General features: G+C 41.1%; 1 protein-coding gene across 7 annotated transcripts in view; it reads right to left on the bottom strand.

Annotated features, from left to right (window-relative positions):
* Window positions 1-23949, bottom strand: part of BNC2 (basonuclin 2) — a 429626-nt gene that overhangs the window by 245417 nt on the left and 160260 nt on the right. For 4 of the 7 annotated variants that reach the window (XM_049710690.1, XM_033439736.2, XM_033439737.2 and 1 more), the window contains exon 3: window positions 10470-10553. The exons of the other annotated variants lie outside the window; for them this stretch is intronic. In XM_049710690.1, coding sequence (XP_049566647.1) covers window positions 10470-10553 — 84 coding nt within the window. The remainder of the gene's footprint in view (window positions 1-10469; window positions 10554-23949) is intronic. 7 annotated transcript variants of the gene reach the window in all.

Raw genomic sequence — 23949 nt, 5'->3', positions numbered from 1 at the left:
TCTGCTTCCACACTCCATGAAACTCCGCTGGCATGTACTGAACATTAAAGAGTAACAACTTTATATTCTTGGGTAACTCCATTCTTCAGATGTCAGAAATGGAGAATTTTTACTAACTATGTAATTTGGGGCAAGGCTTTTAACACTTCTGGGCCTCAGTTTCCAAATCTATAAGATGAAGACATTACATTATATAACTTCAGATGATTTCCAGGTTTAAATTTCAAAACCACATGAAAAAAATATTGAGTCCTAAAGAATCTCACACACAAACTGAGGTTCTATTATCCACCCAAACAAAAGTTTTTTCTTTCTTTTGCGGGTGGAGGTAGAGGGACTAAGTGTTCTCAATGTAAATTATATATTATGCCTAACTCCAACAAAATATTCAAACAGAACATCACCAGTTATTCTTGTAAACAAAGAAAATATGTGGATATGTATGTAATGAGATATATGTTGTACACACCCCCAAACACATAATTCTCTCTACTGAAGCCAAGAATTAAAATACTTCCGTGTTTTCTTGTCTTTTCTTTCTCTCTCTATGAAGCATCTATGAAGCTATTATGACAAAGGAACTTACATAAAGTAAAAATAAGCTTCTTGTGTTAATACTGACGGTTCCCAACATGAACAGCTTAGGTTAAGCTGGTCACCTGAAATCTAGATAATATCCTCTCATAGAAACAGTGGTATTGAGACAGGATGCAAAATGCACTTCTCAGGCCATTCAACCAACATTTATTTAATCTATAATGTACCTGAAATATACAATTCAAGACACAGAATTTACAAATTTACTACTACTTAAGCAGACAGTGAGAGTAATAACAGCAGAAGAATAAAGAAGGTCCCCCAAAATGTAGGGGCATCCAGTTCACACACCATCAAAATTAAAAGGTGTAGAGTGGGGGTGGTGGACTTACGTTCATGAAACGGCTTTTTATCTGTATTTACTAAAACACCTGCAAGAGAAAACGTCAAGCAACTACTGAGTATACTATCATTTTCTTTTTTTAAATTTTTTATCTTATAATGGAGTGTAGTTGATTTACAATGTTGTGTTAGTTTCAGAGGTACAGCAAAGTGATTCAGTTATACCTATACATATGTCCATTCTTTTTCAGATTCTTTTCCCATATAGGTTATTACAGAATATTGGGTAGAGTTCCCTGTGCTAAACAGTAGGTCCCTGTTGATTATCTATTTTATATATAGTAGTGTGTATGTTAATCCCAAACTCCTGATTTATCCCCCGCCCACGTTTCCCCTTTGGTGACCATGAGTTTGTTTTCTATACTATCATTTTCTTATTTGTTTTGAGAAACAAATAAATGTTCTACAGAATGCAGTGATTTCTTCCAAGTAAAGAAAGAAAAACATAGGTATCTTGTTCAAAATTTCCCACGTTCACCTTGCATTCCCTATTCTTGGGGGAAGAATTGTAAAACTTTTTATTTAAAGGTGAGTAACATTTAAATAGTAGAGATGTGTGAAATTTTCAGGAGAAAGATTTATTCTTAATTTTTACCTGCTTCGCCAACAGATGCTAGTACATTTTATACGTTTATATAATAACAATAATGCAGTCACATCACTGTTTGCAATGTGCTAGGCACAATGCCCCCCGCACACATCATCTCCTTCAATCCTTCCAACAATGCCAAGAAAATAGATCTGAAGAACGTGTAAGTCTTCCTACTCTATTACATGAATTAAAATGAAATCCAAAGATCAAAACACACAAGGAGCATTATCCTAACTACTGGTTACTCTATTAGACATCAGGAAACGCAAGTGTTTTGATTTGAATGTCTTCCTTCTATGAGGAAGAAGGAAGATGGTGACTCAGAACCACAAATTTCTGGCTTTCATCGACAACAATTCCATTCAAGTGTCCAGGTAAAGGGATAATTTAGTGAGTAGTCTGCATTCCTTTTAAAAAAAGCTAATCAAGGTTCATTCACATTCCTTAAAAAAATCCACCAATGGTCATATACAAGTTTAAGTTAAAATGCAACCTAGGGCTTCCCTGGTGGCACAGTGGTTAAGAATCTGCCTGCCAATGCCAGGGACACGGGTTTGAGCCCTGGCCTGGGAAGATCCCACATACCGCGGAGCTACTGAGCCTGCGCTCTAGAGCCCACAAGCCACAACTACTGAGCCCACGTGCCACAACTACTGAAGCCCGCACGCCTAGAGCCCGTGCTCCGCAACGAAGAGTAGCACCCGCTCACCGCAACTAGGGGGAGCCCGCGTGCAGCAACGAAGACCCAACACAGCCAAAAATAAAAATGAATAAATAATTTTTTTTTAAAAAGCATATTAATCTTTTAACTAGTAGCAGGAAAACTAACACTATAAATGAAAACAGAATTGCAGTTCGTTTCTTTGGAGAATGAAGAATGAGAACAGGTCGTAAAGAGAAAGGATAAAAATAAGTGAGAATAAAGGAAAAGAGAAAATGGAAAAGGAAAAGACAAAGGAGATACACAACAGGGAAGAGAGAAAGGCAATGAGGTAGCAAGGGGATGGACAGGGCAAAGTGAGATAAGACACAGCTAGCGATATGGCTTTTGTCCAAGGCTTGCCAGGGCTCTGGACCATCGCCTCCGCCTGCCAGAGGGATGACTTCTCCGACGGTTTTAAAAAATGTTTCCTGTATCTAAACAGCCTCATTTTATTTTTCAGATTCCTGTGTTTATTTTTAAATAAAAGTTCAAATTTGAAGACTCTGCTCATGGATAAAAGGAACGACTTTTATTTTAGAAATGTACTTTGGAACCTACACATCATTGCTCAGTTTAGTGCTCAAAACCTCAGGGATGTCCCGACATTCCAACCTGACAGTCTTGCCTTTGTAAAGAAGTGAAGACTGCCTCTTTCCACTGTGCCTGAAAATTACACTTGAAATCAGTCTTCACTGATGATGCAAAGCCTTAAAAATACGTTCATCGGCTGGAGGAGTCATCTATCACCAAAGAGAGTTGTTTTCATTCTGAAGAAAACAACACAGATGTGCCCAAAGTGCTGGAAGCCTCAAAGGGACGTCCAAAGTTGGTCATCAGAGAGAAATCGTCCTCCAGCCTGGAGTACGTAGGCGGAGCAACAGCACCCAATACTGGCTCAAAGCCAGAATCTATGGAAAGGTCCACCGTGCATCAGTTCAGCCTGGCTTAGCAGACTAAGAACCCCGTCCACCCAACCACCTTGGCCCGAAGGCTTGCTTTTTTATACCCATCCACCTACCCGTCCTCTCTGTGCTCCAATAAACCACTGGTCCTGACTATCTCTCTCAATACCTTAAGAATCCTTTTATATAAAAATTCATGGGGCTTCCCTGGTGGCGCAGTGGTTAAGAACCCGCCTGCCAATGCAGGGGACACGGGTTCGAGCCCTGGTCCAGGAAGATCCCACATGCCGCAGAGCAACTAAGCCCGTGAGCCACAACTACTGAGCCTGCGCTCTAGAGCCCACGAGCCACAACTACTGAGCCCACGTGCCACAACTCCTGAAGCCCGCGCGCCTAGAGCCTGTGCTCCACGACAAGAGAAGCTACCGCAACGAGAAACCCGCACTCTGCAATGAAGAGTAGCCCCCGCTCTCGGCAACTAGAGAAAGCCCACACACAGCAACAAAGACCCAATGCAGCCAAAAATAAAACAAATAAATAAATAAATTTATTTTTTAAAAATTCATTAAATACTGTACAACTCTCAATATACTGATCCTACAAACTGTAACTCTATGAAGTGGTTCAACACTGTGTCATCACCACACAGCAAGTTGTTTCATTTACAGTATCTATTTCACTTCTACTCATGAGCTAATATAATTCAATTTTTTTTAACTGCACACAGGCTGCTAGACACATGTGCATGGCAAATGGAATCTGAACTTAGCTTAACAGCCTCATTTATTCCTGATGGTTTAAATTATTTCATCACAATTAATGACACCCCCTCAGCTTCCTGTGCAGCATGGCCAGATGTTCAGAGACCACAAAGCCACTCTCCTCTTTGACGGCTGGTGACAGGTCGTCCTCTGAAGGATGTTCCCTAGGCACTCGGGCTGGATGGCACCTCCACTGCTTAGCACCTCTCTGCCTCCCAGGCTCTAACCATGCAGAGGAAAAGGCAGGAAGGCACAAGAGACCAGCAAATGCGTTAGCGACAGCAAGTCCCAAGACGCAACCCAAACCTGAAGGGACCTGGTGCCGCCACAGGAGCTCCTAACCTTGCTGTCTCGTGAAAGCACTCTTCGCCTCCACCTTCCCAGCCACTGGCATCCACTGAGGGCCTGGCCTGCTGTCAGTCCTCGGGCACCGTCGAAGGACAACAAAAACATCAGTTTTTCCACAGGGATCCTTGTTGGTCATGGTAATTTTGTGTTGGGGGTTGTTGTTTAAACTTACTCCCCCCATCAGGATCACCGCCTTGTTTTCTAAGAGTGAACGGTTTCTTCAAGTACGATTATTTTCTCTCCTGTTCAATAAGACACTTCCCACAGAAACATGCAACATTTTGGCAACTTGTGGTAAGCAGTTGTGCCCCTTATTCTCTGTTAAGCTTTACTAGGGTATAATCTAACTGACAGACAAAAAGTAACAGACATTCCATGTATACATCTTCATGAGTTTGGCTGACCTCTTTTTCCTAGGCTTAAGTAGGATTTCTTCTTTTCAGGGGCTGTTGGCTTTTTGTTTTCTTTCTTGTTAGGTTTTGTTTGCTGTTGCTTTGTTATTTTGTTTTTAAAAGAACAGAATGAAAAAGAGACCACATTTTTCCTATTTTGAGTCTCACATGGGCAAAGCCATTTACTTTCTTAACAGTAAAAAAAAAAAAAAAAACAATTTTTCCTCAGAAATTCATAAATAGTAATTATCTTACATTCATCATTTGAGTTTCACACACAAAAACATAAATTTGTGTAATGACAGGTAGCTAAGAGGGTAGCTGAAATAGTAAACAGGCTAGCACTTTTACAATAAGAATCCAATACTACACTCTAATTTGGAAAACATTTCCATCAACTAGGGAACATGTGGCAGACATTTTATGGATTATTTTTTAAATGTTAAAAAAAATTAAAATGCTGATCTTATTCAGGGAGCAAGGGGCCTCTTCGTTTGCCAAAAAGTGTAATAGGAAAACTGAAAGGCCACCTGTGTCAGCCCACCCTATAGTATGAACACAAGCTATAAGAGCACTTTGGAAAATATTTGTAAACTAAGATGAGAAAAAAAAAAAATCAGTATCAATACAGATTCCAAGCAGATGCAAAAGGCTTCCGTGCATGTTAATGATTATGTGTGTGGCCTACCCGGGCTAATTTCAGATACCTTCAAAACTCACTATACGTTCTCTTTTATAAGCTATTCGGGATTAAAACTAGGACCTTATCCATAACAACTTTAACAATGGACACAAATACAAGGTAAGCTAACCAAGCCGAACAAGTTGAATTTTCTCCCTCCTGGATGGCTTTTTAGATCTTAAATGACTACTGAATTTTACCAGACATGCTACACTTACTATTTTGACAGTTGTTTATTAAAACTACTTTCCTAGGAAGTCCATAGAAACCACCAGTCTAGTTTTTATCAGAATTGAGACGATCAGAGAGAAGCTGTGATGATGGTATACTTGCAGCAAGCAGACAATAGGAAACTCTTAGCATTCCCAGAGTTGCATCAAATTTTCCATGGACCGAAACTAAAATGAAATCGTTCAATTACTGAGAGGTAGATAAGTAAAATAAACAACTAATTTCATACAGTGGAGTTGGGAGAAAGTCATATGGACCTCATTGTGTTGTCTCCAAACACATTTTATCGGAGGGGAAAAAGGAGCTGAATAAACTTTAAACTCTCATGTAGGGATGTATTGCTTGTGTGTCCCTGGCAGATGTGGAAAGGAGATGAAATGGGCAAGGGAGAATCAAATATCCCATCGCTGCAGGTTTGCTGAGGGAAAGAGCACTGCAAAGATCTCACATCTGGCAATCATTTGTCAATAGCTGGAAAGAGAACGGCAGGAAACTTTCTGGCTCTTGGAGAAGATGAAAAGACAAAAACCATGTGTCACACACACACCCACACTCTCTCTCTCTTTGCAATGGTACAATGACTACTACACTTATTCTCCACCCCTCCTTTCCCCTCTAAATTTAATGATCTTCAGATATACTCGACTCCATGGTCAAAAACATGCAGTCACTCGACTTGTTAAAGCTGCAGTGTATGTACATTTTTCAAATAAACCCCAGGGCTGATGTTAGAAAATCAAAATCAGTCAAGCATAGACCGCCTGGTACTTTGGGCAGGAATCCTTGTGGTTTAGTCAATAAACAGAATCTGAATGAAAGACACCACAGTAACTAGACAGTAACGTTTTGAACAGTTCTTAACCTTAAGGGGGGCTCAGGCCGGCGGGTGCGCTAGTGACTATGGACATGGCTACCGGTCCCCTTGGATGGCTCCCTCTCCCTGTGACAGGACTGTGCTTGGCACAAGGTCATCTGCTCTTCCTAACACACACACTCAATAAAAAAGTAAACTTGTATTTGAGAGATGCTGGGAATAAATTTGGGGAGGGAACAGCCTGTTGCTGTCGTTGTTTAAAATATTACATCTATTTAACAGGGTGGGAAGGGGGAACCTCAGCTTCCGGGTGTCCGTATAGATGATAACAATATAGAAAGTTGGTTAGCGTCATTAGGAGTTCACAAAAATGACCAGCTTTGCCCCATTAGGTTTACCATGTAATAAAAAGTTTTCAAGACAACCCACACAAAATTAATTAACTTCTCCCAAATCACAGGAATGTAAACCTGTTCGTGGTGATCGATAGACTTCAATGCGCAGCTCTGCTTCGCCCTTATGCTGCATTTAACTAGCAGCCGCCGCCGTCCCTGTGATTCTGTAAGTGAATGCTGCAGGTTGTTTAATAACCTGGCAAATTCACAGTAGCTTGTCAAATTATTACAGGAACAGTGTCATCACTAAACAAGCCTGATCACGGTTAATTACAATGTAGACTAGACAGCAGCCACAATTGTTCATTAATTACAGGAAGCAGCTCATTTAAATTTTATGGAAATTTACATTTGCACCCCAGTATGTCTGGGGAAAAAAAAGTGATCCTTCACGCGTTCACAGAAGAAAGGAGTCTGTGGTTTATGAAACATCACAGTAAATTGTGTCTAATCGGGTACTGAAATATTGGTTCATTATTTACTCTAATTTTCTAAGCACTTTAGTGGTGAAAAATACCAAGTCAAACCCCACATCTTGAATTCCCAACCAGGAAAGGAACTGTGCTAGGCTAACTGGAACAACACACGATGAGGCACAGTGAGACTAAAACAGTCACTTTTATGATTAAAAATAAAATATTTGGGACTTTCCTGGTGGTGCAGTGGTTGACAATCCTCCTGCCAATGCAAGGGACATAGGTTCGAGCCCCGGTGTGGGAAGATCCCACATGCCACGGAGCAACTAAGCCCGTGAGCCACAACTACTGAACCCTGCACTCTAGAGCCCGAGAGCCACAACTACTGAGACCCGTGTGCCACAGCTCCTGAAGCCCGCACTCTGCAACAAGAGAAGCCACCGTCACGAGAAGCCCACGCGCCACAACGAAGAGTAGCCCTGGCTCACCGCAACTAGAGAAAGCCCGTGCACAGCAACAAAGACCCAATGCAGCCAAAAATAAATAAATTTATAAAAATAAATAAAACAAAATAAAATAAAATATTTAACAACAATTAAGGGAAGTCTAAACTAGAATAACAATTTCCCATAAAATAATTATATAAGAGGACAATTTTGGGAGCCCATGCATCAGTTAACCTCCAGAGCTAAAGAAAGTACACAGTTTCATATGTACTTCAAAAGCCACTGAAGAAAATCAAGAAAATTAAGACAGTAAATCAAAGTCTGGATTTCCAGCTACTTTTCTAAAGCAGGTATATTAACACAGAAAAAGACAGCAGATGCCCTTGCAAAAGTCAAGTCATGCTCAGACTTCAACAATGACAGTCATTCAAAACCAAGGGTATGTTCATGAAAGAGTGTCAGGGGTCTCGGGATTATTAAATGATAAAGTTGCTAAGTCACCTGAAATTTTAAGGATTAAAAGGACAGGGTTAAAAGAAAGAAGGTAAGAAGAGGAAGGGGCTCCATCGGTCCTGAGAATTCATGTCAGGTAAAAATACAAAAGTAAACCACATATGGGTACTGTGTGTCTAAATGAAAATCCTTCACAGAAAAGGATATAAACAAGCCAGAGCTCCTAAATCGAGGTGTACAAGAGATTATTCTCAGAATCAAGAGGCCAAACATAAAATCCTCTCATGGTTATAATGCCTGGCCCTGGGGGAAAGTCTGAGATCCAAGAAGGAAAAGTAAACGACGCTGGCAAGTCCTATGATGAGTTCCCCGGAGTGCAGAGTTGGACTAAAAAATAAGAAATGGCTCACTTGATAGGAAAAAAGAAAAAAAAAAAAAAGACCAGAATGCACATGCCATGGCAAAAATGAAAGGACTCTAAGCTACTCTTGGAACTGTTAGCTGGTAAAGAATATATTAAGTGTCAACTTTATTATGACGGACATAATATGAATATGTACCAGATATTATTCAAGTGTATGGAAGCCATACTTAGAAAAGAAGAGGAGAAAAGAGAGAAAGAAATGGTTCAAGTGGGTCCCAGTTAATTCACCAATGCTTTGTAGTTGACTATCTTTTCACATATTCATCTTTTCCACTCAGTCCACCAAAGTGCTATTGCAATATGAGGAATCCAATGAAATGAGCACTTTCTTTTCTTTGCCCAGTAACTTGGTCTTCTTTGCAAGGCCCTCGCTGAACTGTCAACTCCACAATCTGTTTAGCTACCTACGACCACGGTTTCACTTCAACGTGTAAATATACATTTTCTCCCTTGGTATGTCGAAGTAAAGTGCTCCATTGGTCTCTTTCAGTTTTATTTCACGCACACCCACATCTGCAAAACCCATCGCTCTTTGCTCCATAACTCAAGGTTCAAAAACAGATTATCCAACAGCCACCCATGACAGACCATTCCAGGTGACGTGTTTGAAGAACATCACTCGTCCTACCCGAAGGGGTCAAGGATCAGACTACTCTTCACAAAAAGTCTTCCATCACTCTGCATATATGTGTCACACAAAAGCTGTGCGCTTTCTAAAACTGGGAAACGCATGATCATGTCTCGTACGTGCCACACCTGCTTTTCTGTTGTATCATAGCCATATGTCGCCCAGACAGTACCAGCTTGTGGCACCGCTGAGCTCAGGTGGCCTTCCCTAGGCCAAGAGCAGGTGTGCAAGAGATGGTGTCCCCTTCAGAGTATCGTAAAAACTGAAACCTCCTCCGACCACCACTTCTGCCATCACGCCCACTGTGAAGTCAATTTTTTAAACTATTCTCTTTTCTCATTTGGGGTGTCTAAATCAGTAAAAAAACAAAAAAAAATGTTTTAACACTGAGCTCACTACGCTCATCCCCTAAGTCTTAAAATTTAGAAAATGACTCCAAATAGAGGCCCTAAAGAATAGTATGGGTTTGCCCACGCAAGGGGGTGCCACCCATACTGAAACTTCAGCCTCCATCTTTGCATCTTTGGCACACACATTCCATAACTATTAACAGGTACCTGGAAGTGGAGATAGGCCTTTGGCCAGGATGTCATATTTATATTTTTAATCTGCAATACACCACACTGTTTCTAATTTCTCAAGACCACACAACGAATTCCAAGTCAATACTTTCATGAAAAATGTGCTTTGTAAATAAACTTAATATTACACCAGAGGACATATCTCCCAATCTATGAAGAAGGAAGCTACTTATCATTAAGTCCTATGTTTCTAATACAGCGCCTAGCTGAACGGCTTCCATTCTCCTGAGCTGGGAGACCACAATGCAGGAAACATGACTGGCTCCCCAGGTGTCCCCAGAGCCTAGCATCATTCTTAGCACTTGATAATGATGATTTGAAAAAATGAGAGCTAAGATTTCCTGAGTGCCTGTTACGTGCCAGGTCCTGTGCTAACTGTTAGGCATGTGTTATAACATTTAATCCTCATTCACCTAGTGTGGGAAATCTCCATTTCATAGATGAGAAAGCTAAAGCCCAGTTAGGTTGAGGGACTTGCCAAAGATCTCATAGCAACTGTGTCAACCTAGGTAGCCAGCCTTCAGAAACCACGTTCTTATTCACTAAGTCTTGATTTCTTGAGTGAGTAAATGAATGATCTCTAGTTACATACAACTTATCCTGAAAAGGACTTTTGGCTGCACAGATGCTACACCGGGCCCTCTGTTATACCTGTCTCAGCAGTTGCCTGTCTCCTGATGGCATCTGATGTATCTGCACGGCCTTCAGAGACCACTGTTACTGTCACACCACCCCCAACTGATAAAACAGTAAGACTCCAACCTGGACTTCCAGCCTCTGGTCTGGCTCCTCCAGGTTTGGGCAGTAGTCTGCACCCAGCACTCTGCCAGCACATGCCACTGGAACCTGGGGGAATACGGCCAAGTTAGATGCTGGCTGTGGAGGCTGCTGCAAACTGCACACAAACACACTTGACCCAGGCAGAAGCAGGGACATCCCGACTGCAGTTCTGAAACAGAACGGCTTCCATCACGGCTTCACAGGTGTTTGACACTCAGTAGGTCAAATATATTGTAAATATCACACACCCACGTTTATTAACTACCAAAAGGTAAATTCTAAAAAGAAAAAAAATCCACATAAATTTTATTGCCCCTTGTATCCACAGCCAAAGCAGGCACTTAATATCTGTGGACTGGAGGAGGAGGAGGAGAGAAGGAAAGTCAAAAGGAAGGAAGGGAGGAAATGAGGGAAGGGAAAAAGAAACAGAATCTCTGCTTGAAATTGGTGACTTTTTTTCTCTTTTCATTTTCTTAAGTGGGAGTTAAGAAAACTGCATTCTATAATGTCTAAAATTCCTTTGCACACTTAAAATACCAGTTCACATTTTTTTTTCTATTCCTGGCATGGGCTAGTATTTATCAACATGTATTATTTACTTACTGTATTTGAGCTACATTTAAGAGGCTCATTTTACGTCTGCTCTAACACTAAAAATAACAAGAAAGCTATGACTTAGTAAATGTTTCTCTGTATCTAGAATCCTACAACGAAAGCCGCTAAGATTCCCTTTCAAAACTAAGCTACCTATTACAATTAGTTGCTCTCATCCTGAAATATTACCTACTTATTAGTCACATGCTTACTTCATTTAAAAATTTTTAAGATAAAGAGAATTTAGATTCCATTGAAACCTGTTTTCTGCTTTTTAAATTCTTCTCTAAATCTCCACTCAGTATTTCCAAACACATACTACCTTCATTAATCATACAACTATCTATGTGTATCAGAATCTCAATCCATCAATCAGCTTCATCTCACCTGTATCTTCTTTCCCTCTCAAAGCCCTCCTTTGGTATTTTGTTTTATTTATTTTTTTAACTCCAACTGGGATCATCTGTGCCAATCAATTTCCTTTGTTCAGAGATCAGTTTTCAGCCAAGCATGCTGTCTTAGAAGGTATTTCCTTCTTTCTTTTGACCCACAAATCTGTTCACTTCTCCAGATTTAAACAATTTTCAATAAACTCCACTTTGCAAGTTTACTAGTGAATATAACATATATATTTTTAAAAAGTCAACTCTTCATTTTTAGGTCCAACTTTCCTATTCTTTTCAAGTGTCTTATTCTTTCTTCCTGCCTATTTCCATAAAGTGACATCAACAGAATATCAGCTGTCTTTGAAATTAACCACTCTTTACCCACAAATTTCTTCACCTGGAGCCTGAGAAGGAAAGGAAAAGGAGGTTGCATTTACTGAGCACTTGCTTTGTGCCAATCACCATGTGGGTAACTTACATCGAGATTAACCCTTTTTTTTCCTTTCAACCATCTTATGGGATCTGAGCATCTCCATTTCACAAGAAAGGGGGAGCTTTAGAGTAGGTAAATAACTAGCTCAGGGGCACATGCTAGAAAATTACAAAGCCCAAACTTAAGAAATGAGAAAGAGCGAGAACATATTTCAAAGAAGTTAATGAAAAACATGGAATAGTCGCTTTTAGTAGCACCCATTCTAGAGGCATTTGTTGATGTTTCATATGAAAGAAATTACGAAGAAGACAAGGAAATGAAGAAAGTGTCACAAGAAATCAAGACCTACTACTCGCTCTTTGGTCTGGGACAACATCAGCAAGGTTAAAGGGGATTTCTCCTCTAACTTGAGAAATGAGAAAGAAACGGGTCATGGAGAGGAATAGAGACACTGCATCTGTGTTGTGTCACCCACAGAACAATGCTGATCCCACCCCACACTGACACATGGTGAGGGCACCAATGAGTTGTGCAACAGTAATTCTCCCTAGGGTGCAAGAGAAGAATTGGGGGAAAATTAGTTAGAATATTCCATATCAAAACAACCCCCCCCAAAGTTTCCTATAAAACCTTAATAAACGTGACTACTTAACTGATTACAGCAGATAAGCCAGAATGCATATGTTGCAAATTAAGTGTAAATAATACTTTATTTCATGTACACGAAACAACTAGCACTTACCTTAATATTAGTTGACCATGTCACAAAGACAAAGTTTCTAGTTCCTTTTTACCCTCACAGAAGGCATTTCATAAACACTCTCAAGAGGAATGGAGAAAGTTAAACAACTACAATTACACTCAATTACAACCTCAAACACTTAGAAATACACAGTTGCTGAGAGAAAACAAAAAGGTCTGTGAGTTAAGTTGGAAGGAAACTGTGCCAGGCTACTGGAATGTTTCAGCTATCCAAATCACAAAAAGGAACTAGGAGGAAAGCGAAGAGTGCTCTCCATCTTAGAATCCCAGGATTTCTGAGCAGAAAAGAAAATCCTTCTGATCTGTGAAAACGGACTACCTGAAAGATGAGAAAATTGAGATTTGAACCAAAATCCACATGGTTTCACTCATGAGTTCACCATCTAACAATACTCCCCCTATGTCACCCACCACAATTAGAGTCATCAATTATCAGACAGAGAAAAAGTATAAGGGAAAGGCAAGCTATATCTGTTTCCAGTTCATCAAAATGTCCCAAGGAAAATACACAGGATGTAAAAGCTTGATAACCTAATTAGGTATAATTCAGCACACCTAGACAATTAGGCCTTTTGATTCAAGAGCCTTAGCAGTCAGCCAACTATCTATAAGCAATCAAAACATGCCTGACAGAAACAGCAGACCTAAAAATTTTTTTTGGCCATGCCCCACGGCATGCGGGATCTTAGTTCCCCAACCAGGGATCGAACCCGTGCCCCCTGAAGTGGAAGTGCAGAGTCCTAAACACTGGACAGCCAGGGAATTCCCTTTAACTCATTATTACTCCATTTTAAATTAAGATACTAAGATAGGATGTGTACCTTCTGTTTTCAATGGAATTGAAAATTCAAATTGATTTGGAGAATTCCAATTTTATCCTCTTGTCTTCATGCTAGTGTTTAGTGTGCATTTCAACATCATACTTTAAAACAAAGTTCTACCGTGATTTTCATAAAATGTTCACTGTGATTTTGATCTCTGAAACGTAGTAGGACTAAGGGGACGTTTTATTTTTTTATTCTTTGTTGCATCTTTGTATACTTTACTCTTAAAGTAATAAAAACATTTAATTTAAAAACAGAAAAAAACTAAACTGATCAGCTAGTATTTCTAAACAGTAGGCTGCAGGTTTCATTATGGGATGGTAATTGTCTAGAACTCATCTAAATTTCATTCGGCTTGTGCTATAACAGGAAGTAAGAGGCCTTGAAAGGGACCCTCGAGAATCCCCAGGGAAGCTGGAGCTGAGTGCATATCTACTCTCCTGTAGAGACCTCAAAGGAATCACGGTGTGCGAGAGAGCTATTTACAACTTACTTTGTGTATAATCAGCAGAAACAAAAGATATGACAACAAGCATAAAGGCCTCTCTCTCTCTCTCCTCTCAGGAGAATTCAACAAGGGAGGGCCAGTGGGCATTCACTTCAGTGTCAAAAGGGCTTCCAGAAAACATATTTTCCGTGGGGCAGGGAGGAAATATGGCAGGCTTCCTACACACACACACACACACGCACGCACGCACGCGCGCGCGCGCGCGCACACACACGTTCTTTGTTTACTGAGATCATACATAAAGACTGTTAGGGACCAGATTTCTGAAAAGAAGACATAAAAATCTCCACATTGTAAACGGGAGCTACCGTTCAAAATACTTGAATAAGGTGGGTAAGCAACAAATGAAGAAAGAAAGAGAGGCAGAAGTGATAACTTGGGAGGAGAAACGTGTTACCAAGAAAAGGTCTTATAGAATCTGGGGTGCTTCTTGCAAAGCCAGGGCCCATTTGAACTTTAATTTTATTTTTAAACAGTAAACATTCAGGCAGGCATTTGCCTGATAAGCACTATAAAAAGTCAGGGCCTAAATAAACTAACTAACTTCCATGCCATCTCAACTCTTTGGTGAAGGTGGCCGTAAGCCCAGAGCAGTTCTGAAGTGTATGTGTTTTGGTAGCTTCCGTCTAGCAGTGAAGGTATGAGGGAAAGGATCTGAACCCAAGGAGAACTTAGAAAAGAATGGAGACAGAGAATTGGCTTTAAAAAACAGAGAGAGGGAGAGAGATAACCCCAAAAGAGTCCCCTGAGAGGACTCAGGGACATGGCTGGGTACAAGCTCTGTTACATTCTAAGCCAGAGAAAAGCAATAACAGCCTCATGTCAGTGGTTAGATGATACCAAGCAACAAGAGGAAATACTCAGATAATGCAAAGAATTCAGGAAGACCATTCAGTGAAATGGATTTGAAAATAAGCTAGCCAGGAGCACTTGTGACAAAGAGCAGATAAAGAAAGAAATTAATTACCCAACACTGTAAAGACAGGGATGTATGTTAAATGCAGTGCGGCAAATAAGTGAGAGGAATAAATAGAAAAAGAAGGTGAGCTAAAGTTGCTGGATGTGCAGATAACTTCTATCTTCATTTTTCAGGTGACGATTTAACTAAAGACAACATTCCAGGCCTAAGCCTTCCCAACCATGGAGCCCCAGGCCTTAGCCGCAGAAGGGCCACATATACAGAACCTAAAGCTTAAGAACGAAAAACACCACTTCATGATCAGAAAGGAACTGCTGAGTCAAAACAGTATTTATGCAGCTGCCAATACAGAATGGCCAGAAACATGCTGGTTCTTACAGAGGCCTTAGATGAGGCAGGGTGTTGGAAGGTGAGAGGATGAGCAAGATGTTGCAGAAGAACTTAATAGCACAGTGGACAGTCCCCTCTGAGCCATCCCAGAACAATGAACTACAGGATCAGGATGGGAGAAGAGAGAACAGAAAAGGGTTAAGGATGGGATTCTGCCACTCAACAGGCTGACAGACACAGAAGACTACTGGTTGGGGGTGGGTTGCAAAGCATCCTCACAGGAGCCAGGAACTAAGTGAGGTTCGGTCTCTTTCTGCCTCGAGGGCTGGTCCTCTTGGGGGAGCTAGGGCCCTGGCCCTGTGATGGGAGCAACCACTGCAGGTACAATTACAGGAGATTTTCAAAGCCACAAACAACAACAAAAATACCTTGTTTTTATACTGTGAAAGGCAGGATAAAAGATAAAAATCTCTCTTCCCTGGTGACACCCTGAGGAGCCTGATGGACCATGAATAATGCTAAAATTACACAGACTCTTTCTTACAGAGCCTCAAACGGCTTTACACAAAATATTTATTAATTCCCCTATCAGACAAGTAAGGGGTGGGGAGGAAATTTCCACCGCACTCTTTTTATTTTTAAATAAGAAAACTAAGGCCTATCACTATGGTCTCCCCTCCACATTTGATAAGTTGGACAGAACTGAAATGAAGACGTAGTCCTCTGAACTACCATGCTAGTGCTTTACTAGCAAAGTCTCCTACCATTTGATAGAGTTCACCTATTTCTCCACTTCTTGTTTTATGTGGGTTTTAGCACTGAAGAAAATGAGGATAAAGTTATTTGCACCTATGCCATGGATGGACTTTATACTCAAGAAAGAAAAGTACAAAGTGAGATTATTTTCAACTGGTTTTACAATCGTTCTTGTCATTCAGCACGTTGGAAATTGAACACTCCAGGTTGTTGCTCATGGGCATAAACATCGCCAAGTCTGATAACTGACATTAAGTGAAATTTCAAATATACGTATGTATATATATGCCCAGATAAACTTTCTTTCTGCCCTCAAGTCTCACCTCCAACTATCCTAAAGGCAGGTAATATGCAACGAGCACTGGCTTTGGAGGGAAATCTCTGTTTTTAACCCCAGCTACAGTACCTTGTGAAGTTGGTCAGTTGATTACCAATTCAGAGCTTTATTTGCTGTATCTGTAAAATGGGAGTAATTATATTTACTGTGTAAGGTTGGCAAGGTTGAAGGAGATGACACAGGTAATACACCTAACTAAGCAGGCTGTAGGTACACAGCATAGGTAATGATACTTCCCCAGATATCTCCCTCTGCTCCCCAGCACACCATTCCCATCAGGGCTGAGAAGTTCGAGACAGTGAGGGAAGGAATTTGGTGTGTGGGGGGTGGGTGGGGGTGGAAGCAAACTCAAGTGTCAAAGGAATAATATAAGCAATTAGGGAAACTGAAAATTATACCTATTCAATTGGTCTCAATTAGGGGCCAGCTCCATCAACTTGTAGACGGCTTCCTAGAAGACTGTGTTGACGAAGACTATGAAGATGTGTCTGGGCTCTGAGAGAATGACCACAGAAGTCTTCTCTGGGGGAAGTAATAAGAAGAGATACATTTCACTCCCTGCCACTCCTGCCCCCACCAAGGCTTTTCCAATGAAAACACAGGCAATTTTCTGAGTTCTCTTTCATGCTAGTGGCTTGACCTATGAATTAAAAGTAAGGAATTTCCAACACACACGACTATACATAAAATAGATAAACAACAACAACCCTCTGTATAGCAAATGGAACTATGTTCAATATCTTGTGATAATCTATAATGGAAAGAATGCGAAAATCAAGGGGGGGGTGTGTGTGTGTGTGTGTGTGTATAACTGAATCACTCTGCTGTACACCTGAAACACTGTAAATTAACTACAGTCAAAAATAAATAAATATAAGATGAAAAAGTAAGGAGTTTCCAGGGAGCTCGTGAATAAAGTCTGAGGAAGCCCTACCCTTTTGGAAAAAAATAACCCAAAACTAGACAGCAAACTGAGAGACAACCAACAGTCTAGGTCAGTGGTTCAAGGTGTATTCTCAGCCCAGGAACATTATTAGCATCACCTGGGAACTCCCTTGAAATGCATCTGCAGCCCCACCTGAGACCTACCTGTGACAGACCCCCTGTGGGGTAGAGCCCAGCCAGGTGGTTTTACAAGCCCTCCAGGTGATGCTGATAAGCATGAAAGTTTGAGAACCACTGGCCTAAATAAACTTGAAAATCAAAAAAGAACTGGCAAGGCAAAAGTTTTCTAGATGATAATTTAGTTTTAGAAGAGATATGTCTGGGGGGTGGGGGAACAAGGGAAGAAGGAAGAACAAAGAAGCAAACATCAGGGCATAAGATCCAGGATCTCCCAGAATCTCACTCTGTGAAGGAGAGTCGGTATGTCAAGAAAAAGCCGAAGTGAGCAAGCCGCATGAAGAGCAGTGGTATGGGCAACTCCACAGATGCTGCAAAAATGAGAAGGAAATAATTTGGGGACAGACAATAGCTTCAGCATTCAAACTAAAAAGCACTTTAAAAGGACCCATGTCACCTTGAACTCAGCCACTGGGTTTGCTCCACTCAGCTTGTCTCCCTGATTCCTCACAGAGATCAAGAATGAGGATGAGGGCTTCCCTCGTGGCGCAGTGGTTGAGAGTCCGCCTGCCGATGCAGGGGACACGGGTTCGTGCCCCGGTCCAGGAAGATCCCACATGCCGCGGAGCGGCTGGGCCCGTGAGCCATGGCCGCTGAGCCTGCGCGTCCGGAGCCTGTGCTCCGCAACGGGAGGGGCCACAGCAGTGAGAGGCCCGCGTACCGCCCCCCCCAAAAAAAAAAAAAAGAATGAGGATGGGGACTTCCCTGGTGGCGCAGTGGTTGAGAATCTGCCTGCTAATGCAGGGGACACAGGTACGAGCCCTGGTCTGGGAGTATCTCACGTGCCGCGGGGCAACTAGGCCCGTGAGCCACAACTACTGAGTCTGCGCATCTGGAGGCTGTGCTCCTCAACAAGAGAGGCCGCGATAGCGAGAGCCCGGCGCACCGCGATGAAGAGTGGCCCCCGCTTGCCGCAACTAGAGAAAGCCCTCGCACAGAAACAAAGACCCAACACAGAAAAAATTAATTAATTAATTAATAAACTCCTACCTCCAACATAAAAAAAAACAAAGAAAAACGGAATGAGGATGAATTTGGGACTTCCCTGGTGGTCCAGCAGTTAAGACTCCATGCTCCCAATAAAGGGGGCCTGGGTTCAATCCCTCATCAGGGAACTAGATCCCACATGCCGCAACTTTAAAAAAAAAAAAAAAAGGTCCCGCAAGCTGCAAACGAAGATCCCGAGTGCTGCAACTAAAAAGACCTGTGCAGCCAAATTAATTAATTAATTTAAAAAAAAAAAAGAATGAGGATGAATTTATCTCTAATGAGGGGAAAGAGACAAATTTCAAGCCATGATCACCAAGAATTTTTTTTTGAGGGGGTGGCACTTTTTAGAAAGGAGTTCACTTTGGAAGAAAACAAGTGCATTTCACTTGATCTTACTTCATCAAAGGCACAAAATGGGGGCTTCCCTCGTGGCGCAGTGGTTGAGAGTCTGCCTGCCGATACAGGGGACACGGGTTCGTGCCCCCGTCCGGGAAGATCCCACATGCCGTGGAGCGGCTGGGCCCGTGAGCCATGGCCGCTGAGCCTGTGCATCCAGAGCCTGTGCTCCGCAACGGGAGAGGCCACAAAAAAAGGCACAAAACGGGACAAATCAATGGGGTTGTTTTTCCCACCCTAAATTTCACAACACTGAAAAGGAATGAAAAAGGTACATGTGAGAAAGCAGAAAAGGGAGTTTGAGGAAAGAAACATGGTAGAAGAATGTGTCACGCTCCAGACAGTGAGAAAACAAATATTACCCTCCCAAAATTCAACAACCCATGTTACCTCTTGAACCACCTACATTAAACCTATTATGGAAAAAGAAAAAGTTTAAGTTGCCATACAAGGAGCAGTTAAACTAGATTTAACGCACAGCGGTTGTCTAGAGAAGCAGATTCCTCTGGACTAGCCTCTTGCCCCATTTGACGTGGGTTAGACTTATGAAGAGCGAGACTGAAGGCAGGCCACAAATGGTACCAACAGACCAGTGGAGTTCCGGGGTGCCGTAACCAGGAGAGCTGGCAGGGAGCCATCACCACACTGCCAAAGCACACAGTGCAGTATGCCCAAGATCAGTGAAGCAACATGCTTCTCTCTGCGTGCAAAGCTTGAACATAGGTAATGATAAGAGAAGAAAGTAAATGAGAAGGCAGATTCACCCCTTCTGTTCCCTACAATAAAAACTCTCCCAACTCAAACATAAGTCATACTGTGCATTGCACAATCGCCCCTCCAAACTTGCTGAGGACCCCAGACTAAAAAGAGAAAATGCACAAAAGCACACGAGTTTGATTTCTTTGGGAGACCCACCCTCCCCGCTTCCCAATCCTAGATCAACTGGGGTGAGATCTAAGGAAGGTGAAAAGCTGTACACAGTATTCTGTACCAGACAGGTAACAAGGGAACCTAAACCTCTCCCACCAATGGCATCTCTCTGTTACTGAGGGTCTCAGGAAGTGGTGAGAAGATAAAGTAAAAGGGACTTCCTTACACTGTCCTTGGGGATCTTACAAGGTATTTCTTCAAACTGAACATACTTTACTCCTGAAATCTAGTGGCTTTAGAATCTAAAAGAGGCTTAGTAGACAATAGAACACTTTATACATGATAAAACACATGGTTTTCCATTTTGTGTGTTTTTGATATTAGTAGTCTCAAATAAAGATAGAGCTGTTTATGTCAATGACTTATCATGATAAGAAATGCTATAAAATATCATTTTCTCTCTACATGCTCTCCTTTTAGATGTGATGCTCTCCCCTGGTTTCATCTGCCACCTGTATGGGAACAATGCTTCCCAATCCCTATTCCTTACCTCTCATGTGAGCTCTAGTCCTGCACTTTCAAGCTCCCACTAGAAATTTCCAAGTATCCAGTTAACACCTTGAGCTAAACAAGCAAAGCATATGGGTTCACTGCTATCCTTTCTTTACTACAGCTCTACCCTGACTTGGGTTTTTCTGTTTGTTTGATTTTTTTTTTTTTTTGCATTATCACCACCAGAATCCCATTAACAAAGACTCAGAACCATAGATCATGATTAAAAGCCTTCTGCTTATTTCCCAAACCCAATAAACTCTGAAAGCCTGTCTATTTTTCCCTTCCCATCCCCTCAGCTGTCCTCCCACACACCTTCCAGATCATTTCTCTCCTAGATCATTTCTAACAAGAGCATGCTCAGACCTTTGTCATAACCCTTACGTGATTGATAATCCCAACTTTACCGCTCCACACTCGTCAACCAGGGCCACATACCACCCCTTCAACTGTCAAACATATTCTCCTAGACGATGTTTAGAGTTCCCCACAAATTACCAATTAGCAAAGTTCCATCCAGGCCCTCTACAACCTAGCTCTGCCCTGCCCATTCCAGCTTCATCTCTCCTCCTCCTTCACTGACAAATACGTAAGAGTCTAATTAGACTCCTTAATGTCTCTTGCTTACTGCTTTGGGCTTTCCCAATTTGACACAGTTCTCATACTGCTCTTTTTTTGGAATACCCTCTCCTGCACTAAACTTTTGAACACCTCTGTATTTCTAGATGCCACTCCTTCCACAAAGTTTCCTGATACCCCCAGGCAGAAGAGATCTCCTTCCCAGCATTCTACCACTGTTAGGCCCGTCAGCACTATACAACGGTAGACTTTAAATACACTACATGTTTTCCTCTTTAAGGGGAAGAACTAACGTGCTTCTCCGTTTGTTTCTCCCCACAGCACCTACCAAACAGCTTTACATACAGCAGATACTCAACAAATGCGTGCAAAATAAATAATAAATAAATCTCTTAAAAGTCACAGTGGCACCAGTGACCCAATGTTACAAATAGAGTGATTTTTAACTATATCATTCTTCCACCTGATCCTCAAGAAATACCCTTAGGGCAGTTAGGGGCCAATAATTCCTATTTTATAAAAATTCAAGATGCAAGGAGGTTGCTATTTATGCACAGAGCAGTCTTCTGAGTGTAATTTAGCCTGTAAAGGTCCAGTAACTAATTCAATGTCACCCTGTTGATTTGTGGCACATTTCTGCTGAAATACTTCTGTTGCTAACTTTCCTTCTGGCTTACTTCAGGATACCTCGAGAACCTTACCCCATCAAAGCAATCTTCTACAGGTAAGAAAACGCACAACATCTCCTCTAAAATCTAAGTTTTAGGGGTATTTCTCTGCCCCACAAGTTGTCAAAAAATATACACTGGCATATATAGCCTCTTAGTTTAAAATTTACTAGGCTTCAGAGTAGGGGAAGGTGTGAAAACCTCCTATAATAAGCTTTTTAAAAAGGTATCGAGGGGCTTCCCTGGTGGCGCAGTGGTTGAGAGTCCACCTGCCGACGCAGGGGACACGGGTTCGTGCCCCGGTCTGGGAGGATCCCACATGCCGCGGAGCGGCTGGGCCCGTGAGCCATGTCCGCTGAGCCTGCGCGTCCGGAGCCTGTGCTCCGCAACGGGAGAGGCCACAACACTGAGAGGCCCGTGTACCGCAAAAAAAAAAAAAAAAAAAAAAAAAAGGTATCGATTGCCATATACTTGGAAAGAAGGTAATCAACCCATTATACTTCCCTGAGATAAGAAGACATTTCTAAGATACTATGAGAGCAGCTTACAGACAACTGGGGGTAGATTTCCAGCCCTCATCAGTTTCTGCTTTGTTTCAAGCCAGGAGTAGGCAACTACACCCTCTGAGCCAAATGCGAGCCTGCTGCCTACTTTTGTAGATAAAGTTTTATTGAAATACAGCTGTGCCTATTCCTTTATGTATATAGTCTACTGCTGCTTGCGGCTACAAGGACTGAATTGAATAGTTGTTACAGAAACCACACAGCTGCCTAAACTATTTATTATCTGGCCCTTTATAGAAAAGGTTTGCCAACCACTGTTTTAAGCTATACAAAATTATACTTCTTTCCCCATGAACATCACTTTCAAGAATTCACCTTTAGTAAATAAGAACACAAGTGCAAACAAGAATGTTCATATGGAAGCACTACTCTCTGTAAAAGAAAAGAACTGGCAGCAACCTCAACGTCCACAAACCAAGAACCTGTTAAGTAAATTATGGTACAACGATATACTGAGAATCCATTAAAAATTATGATGGCTATCTTTACTTATAGACATGGAAAGATATCTATGACATGGTTGAGTTAAAAAAAAAAAAGAACTCACATATCCATAATCCTTTTATATAACTAGCATCTATCCATATATCCGTATGTATCTGTAAATGAAAAAAAGATGACTAAAAAGATATTAATTAAATGGTTCCTTAGTGGCATCCTTTCAGATAGTGTTTACTCTTTGTAATTTTCTTAATGAGATCTTCACCGTAAAGATGTACCCTTTATAAGAGCTGTAAAAAAAATCAGTTTACAACTTTTAAAAGTTAAAGTCAGCATGTTAAGTTTTGGATTTACGTTTTATAAAAAGAACAGGGTTTTTGGTTTGCTTGTTACCATTTCTAATTTACCTCTTTCTTTGTTTTAAACACAGAAAGGCTCTTAGATTCACCAACAGCCTGCACATCTACAAAGCAGCATCCCCACAGAATGTGGCATCCTCCTGACCAGACTGTAAAAGTCCCCTTACGAGAGCATACATGGGTTAGGAGGAATAGGTTAACAGACCAGTCCCTCGATGGAAATGTATTAATTCAATCAGTGTCTTGCTTCTGGATTACCATAAAAAGGTTCATAAAGTACCCAAAAGCCACATAAGATTTTAGAATTATGCCGCTCAATGACTGATGCTCAGTGAAGAGTAAGAAAAGGGAGATTTTTCTCCGCTCTCATTTTCTTCAACAAAAGTAAGCTTCTGCAAGATCGGCACGAGTATTTTTTAAACTGGTAACTGAAAAGGCTAAGTGTGTACATGATACAATTATTAAGAACCCGGTACCACCACTAATAAAGAGATGCTAACTGAACACTGCATAAAGCTTGCAAATTAATGACAACAGGAACAACAGAGGAAGAAATTGCTAACAGCAGCCAACACAGCTCACCCTCTCTGTGCAGGACTTCACAGCTACCATTTCTAACCCTCATTTTATAAATGAAGTGAGTTTCCAAAGTCACATAAAGAAGGGGTAAATTCAAGTGCAAATACATCTGGCTTGAAAGCCTATACTCTTCCACCCATGCTGATAAACAGAAATTGTATTTCTAGTGAAGTACTATATAAAATCCCAAAATAAATGTAGCAGATGAATAAACTTGAAATTCCTGGTTTATAAAAATATTACAAAATTACCATGTCAATTAATTTGTTTTATAAGCAATTTATTTAAAACAGTATGTGTTTTTTTAAACAGTATGTTTTTTTAAACATTTTCTCAGAGTTAAATCTACCCATATTCTCCATCCTTACATTTATTCATGTATGCATATGATATGTGTACATCTTTTACAGATATACTATAGCATTATATAGAGCACAACTTTTTAATATCGTCAAACTGAAGGAGAGTCTGTATATATTTGTGGACACAAACTT

This window comes from Orcinus orca, chromosome 6, assembly GCF_937001465.1.
Source record: "Orcinus orca chromosome 6, mOrcOrc1.1, whole genome shotgun sequence".
NCBI lineage: Eukaryota > Metazoa > Chordata > Mammalia > Artiodactyla > Delphinidae > Orcinus > Orcinus orca.
This window is presented reverse-complemented; position numbering and strand designations above follow the sequence as displayed.